The 5,332-nt window shown below is 33.2% G+C and overlaps 1 protein-coding gene across 1 annotated transcript; it reads left to right on the top strand.

The window, feature by feature from the left end:
* The first annotated feature begins 397 nt into the window (after positions 1-397).
* Positions 398-3,306, top strand: LOC110786315 (uncharacterized). The gene is made up of 7 exons (XM_021990859.2): positions 398-420; positions 502-631; positions 1,751-2,104; positions 2,184-2,243; positions 2,330-2,404; positions 2,495-2,867; positions 3,007-3,306. Exons 2-7 carry the CDS (start codon positions 532-534, stop codon positions 3,035-3,037), a joined length of 993 nt encoding a protein of 330 aa, XP_021846551.2. The 5' UTR covers positions 398-420; positions 502-531; the 3' UTR covers positions 3,038-3,306.
* Positions 3,307-5,332: the final 2,026 nt, after the last annotated feature.

The raw sequence follows: 5,332 nt of genomic DNA, 5'->3' as shown, positions 1-5,332 counted from the left end.
AAAAAAGAACGGAGGAAGTATTGTGTTGTTACTAAAAAAAAAAAAAAAAGTTGTATTTGGATCACTTGTGTCCATATGAACAGGAGCCAATTGAGGTTTAGCATTCCTGATCACCGTTGGTTTTCATTAATCTCGTCATCTCTCTATCTGCGATAACCTAACCAAGATACAGAGCATCACTTATGCCGGACATTCGTTAACTCCTCTCCTCTTCAGTCCCCTTCTTTCTCAGTCTCACTGTCTCAGTCTATTAGTTTCGAAGGACTTTCACAGGTATTTTTCTTCTCATCTCTTTCAATTAATTTTCTGGGTCTATGTATTTAAAATTTCGAATTTTTTAGTTAATCTTCGTATTCCATATTCTAATTTTTGATATTCGGCGACGTATCAAATTGGAATGGAAGAGGAGAAAAGAAACTGGTAAGCTTTATACTTTTTTTTTCCCATAAACCTTCAAAGTCGCCTACCCACTCATTCGCTTACACCAATCATGTTCTACAGAAAAAAAAAAATCTGGTACCTGGTTTCGTGATGTCGTGGAACCACCAGCCGAGCAAGGCCGCCGGGGAGATGGCATTAAGTAAGTGCTGTCAAAGCTCCGCCGTGGTGAAAGCCGCCATCAACCCACAAGGTATTTTCCCTCTTATGCTCTGCTTCCTTTTGTCTATGGAAATTCTGGTTTAATTTCTATTCCTCCTTTATATTCTATCGAATCATCAAATATTTTTCTGAGAAGTTTGTTTGGAGTAAGCCATAAATTCTATTCCCAATTACTTATATCAACAGTGGGAATTTTATGGTAGAATAGCTCTGCTATGAACCCATGTTTAGGGATAGGCAATGTACTTTTCTGAGCCAGGCTACCATATTCTGATGCTCTCACCACAGAACAATCTACTACTTGACTCAACTTTGCGACATCATTAATGTTTCTGCATTTAAAATTAGTTTTCTCTTAACTAGTTACCAAAACCCAAAACTGTTTATTAATACAACAACATTACATAAATAAGAACACAATTAGATCTAATAACATAATAAGAACACAATTACATAATGTAATTTTATAAGGGAATACATAATTCTTGGCTAATTGCACCTGATTGGAAATCTGTTTAAGATAGACTGATAAAATGCCCAAAAGAATTTCCTCAGAGTAACAAGGATTGATACACTCAGATTCCGTTTTTGCTGCCTTTACAAATTGTAGGATGATTTAGCTACTACAGTTTCAACGTTCCAAAGCAGACAGCCTGTTAAATAGAACAAACAAACAAGTTTGTAGTTATGAGATTCAATTAGCAGAAAACAAGAAACAATAATGTTCATGTTGCAATATATGGGTGATGGAAGGAATGAAGGGAAAGCTTAAATGAGTTGTGTAGTTGGGAAAGTTATTATACCACAAAATTCAGTTTCAGAATTGCTGCCTGCGAAAAGTGTGCTAAATTGTCAGATCATTACAAATTTCACCTTGTGGCATCATCAATGTTTCTACATCTAATAGAGAGCCAGTTAGCCATCAATACTTGTTAAAGTTAGATTTCTCCTAACTACTTGTCTAGTCTCAAACGTTTTTGAGGCATGAGTGATAACTTTACGAAATGGGATACACTGCTTAACTACGAGTGTAGCTTTGAATAATTTTTGCTTGTTTTTCTGGTGACAATGTTAAATTGTCCGATTTTGTTCTTTTTACCGTTAAAGCGTTCATAAAACATTTAGATTCTTTTGTATTTCTTTTTTGAAGAGAACGAAGCTCCACAACATCCACTGCAGAACAACTCAAAACCTGGTCCAAAGGGAGCTTATGAAGTGAGGAGAGCGAACGACGGGTTGTACATTAGGGTGGACATGCCTGGAGTAGCATCATTAGATGATGTGAAACTCAACAACAAGTCTGACAAACATTCTATTACTTTCTATGGAAAAGCCCCAATGCGTGAGGGTTGGCCCCTTGACGACTCCCAAAGAGTTTATGCTGGCTCCATTTGTCTTGATCGTGATCCTGACTTAATTCCTCTTGAAAAGACATTCAAGAATGGATGTTTAAGGCTCTTTTTACCTGGTGCAGATGGAAACCTTTGCTTCCTTACTAATCAAGGTTTCTCCATAGCTCTCTCTTTATGGGTTTTCTAACACTTTTAATCCCCCTCAATAATTGACTGTGTGCACTACCGAAGAATCTGGACGGAGCCAAAATCCTGCTGATGAGCAAGTTCACCAACCTGGCGTCATTATAGGTATTCATTTAGTATCGTTTTGCTTGTTGCAACGTCTTTGAGTTGAGTATTACTAATTTGATTCGTATTTTCTGTTATACCCAAAGGTGGATTGGTTTGTGTAATTCCTCATAAGCCTGATTGTGGCTGCTGCAAAGGAGGACATTCAGATATCCAAGAAAGTGAGTAAAATTTTGCACTAATGGACAATTGACAAGTATTTCTGCTTTGTTATGATTTACTTTCTACTGAAATATATTGCGTCCATGCAGGAACATGCACCAAAGAAATGTCTTTCATAAACCCATCTATACTGCAGGGGGTTAGAGGTGTATATGAAACAAAATTCCTCCAAGAAAAGGAAGGAGATGGGTGGGGGATGTACTTCAGGTTTGACATGCCAGATTTCAGCACTGCAAGAATGTGTCAAGTGAAGGTGGAGAAGAAACGTTGTATAATTTTTGGACCAATGGGCTCAAAAGAGTATCCTCTCGACCAAGGAGGCCGGTCTTACTTCTGTAAACTCACCTTATGCTGTGATTGTTGCTACTTTCTCTCAGAGAAGGCCGTGCATGAACTTAAAGACGGTGTTATGAGAATGTGGTTTACAATTTTAACAAAGCAGAACAACAGTTCTTCAGCAAAGTGAGTACCTATACTAGTACGGAGTATATGATTGGAGGGAGTTGGATTTATTAAAAATGCTACTCCTTATTTACTTTCATTGTGCTTATCACTGCTCTTACCTTGCTGACAACATTACTTTTGTTCTTATGTTCTATAGGCGTGTGAGAAACAACTCTCGTCGGACCTAATCTCACACCTTTGATGGGGATTTTGCATGGCTGACCAAGATCAAAACCATAAAAATGATGTGCTTATGTGGTAGTCTCATCTGAATTCATCATCTCATCGTTGCGTTTAACACTAATTGGTATAATGGGTTAGTTTTAACCTTAGTTAAGGTTACTATGTATTATATATATTACTAGTATGTGCCCGTGTTAATACACGGGATATTTATTATCATGTTTGCTACTCTGGATAATATCTAATGTTATTTTGTGGTTATTTATTAAAACAATGTTTATGCATGCTATGTGTGCTTTAAATTTTACGTGAGCACATAAAAATCATGTGGTCTTGCAAAAAAAAAAAACTCGTATCAAAATATTATGTTCATAGTTTTATGCAAGTTATTTATTGAGATTTCATATGACCAACTTTAATCCTAATATAATCATATGGTCATAAGCTCAGAACATAAGAGGATTATTTTTAGTGAAGGGAATTATTGATATACAATACATGGTATGATTTGCAAAAAATTAAGGATGAACATTATTTAGGGTTTAGTAAATTATATAATTAAACAAACAATTAAGAGCAAATTTTGTTCTATTTAATTTTCATGCTTAAAATAATATAGATTATTGATTGGTTAATTAGGGGAATGTTAGACTATTTAGGTGGAAACCAAACTTTTAAAGAGTTGATTTTAAAAAGAGACAAAATATTTGTAATTATAAAGTTGATGAAGTCAGTTTGTCCTAGTTGAATGGGTATATGGTAATTGTCATAGTATATAACTAAGTTAGGTTCCCTGCAATGCACGGATGAGACGAATTTTTTTTTTTTCGTTCAGAATAATTTTTTTTTAAAAATAAAATAAAATCAAGTTTTATCAACGGTTGTTTGGAAAATCAGATAAACTTATTATTTATTTGAATTGTAAAGTGATTAATGCGATTTTTTTTTTTTTTTTGGTGTACCATCCGGTTCACCCTTAGGGCTAATCCGGATTCGGGGCGAGTTCTGAGTGGATAGGTTCCATTCCCCTCCCAATTGTTGTTGTGGGGGATCGAACACGGGTCCTCCCTACCAAGTTCAGCCTCAATCACCACTGAACCAACAGTCAATTGGTTGATTAATGCGATTTGAGGAGATTAGTTTTTCGACAAAAATACCTAAGTTGGGAAAATATAAGAAAAAAACTCATCAGACAGTTATTAGGTACCCTTTTATTTTGGAATTGAATAATATTCGTAACCGTAACTATACCCGTACCCTCAATCTATCCAAATGTTTGGATATGGTATTGATTTGATTTATTTATTTTTAACTATTGTAGGTTAAGAGTATAATGAATTTTTTTGAAAACTATTCGAAAAATATTTTTCTATCACAGACTTTCCGTAATAGCTTATTACGTATATTATAGAAAGAGTAAATCAAAAAAATTGTGATTTTTTTTCCATTCCTAACATATACTTGTTATATATACTCATCAAATCAGTATTAGTATTTTTTTATCCTTGCTGTAATACATGAAATCATAATTTATTTTTCATATATACTTATATTATATTAAATAGAAAGAAAGAATAAGAAAAAAAATCAGGAAATCAGATATTTTAAAAGATTCTTGATTAAAATATTTTTTTAAAAAAAAACTAAGACACGCCAGAAGATGTAACGTGTCATTCATGGTGTGTCTTTTTAAGATTATTATATTAGTTCCCGTGCACACACAGATATCCAGAAAAAACTACTTTAACCTTTTTTGTAAAATATTTGAGTAACAAAAGAATAGTTGAAAAATAAAGTTGTACAGAGTACAAACGATCTTGCAGATTTCCAAAAGATTAATAAAGTTAGGATATATTTTATGATTTTATAAATATTACTTTAGAAAAAATAAAATTAATTACACTTGAAAAATAATATTGAAGATCAAACAAATAAGGAATGATAAATTTTAGTCAAAATACTGAATCTTTTTCATAAAAGTTAACTAAAATAAATAAATGGATAAAAAAAAAGTAAACTTTTGGAGGGAAATTTTTTCATCAGGAGGTGGCACGTGTCAGTCTTGGTGTCTGTTTTAGGTATTGTCCACGCACGGATAATACAAAATTATAATTTGACCATTTTTTATAAAATATTTGAGTAACAAAGAATTATGCGAAAATAAAGTAGTATGCAGTACAAAAGATTTTGACAGATTCTCAAAAGATAAATAAACTTAGAGTAAAATATGCTGAATCTTTTCCATAAAAAGTATTGAAACAAATAAATTAATAAATAAAAAGAAAAAAAAATTGGCGGGA

Source organism: Spinacia oleracea, chromosome 3 (genome assembly GCF_020520425.1).
Source record: "Spinacia oleracea cultivar Varoflay chromosome 3, BTI_SOV_V1, whole genome shotgun sequence".
Classification (NCBI taxonomy): Eukaryota; Viridiplantae; Streptophyta; class Magnoliopsida; order Caryophyllales; family Amaranthaceae; genus Spinacia; species Spinacia oleracea.
Note: the sequence above shows the minus strand (reverse complement) of the source record. Positions and strands in the feature narration are given on the sequence as shown.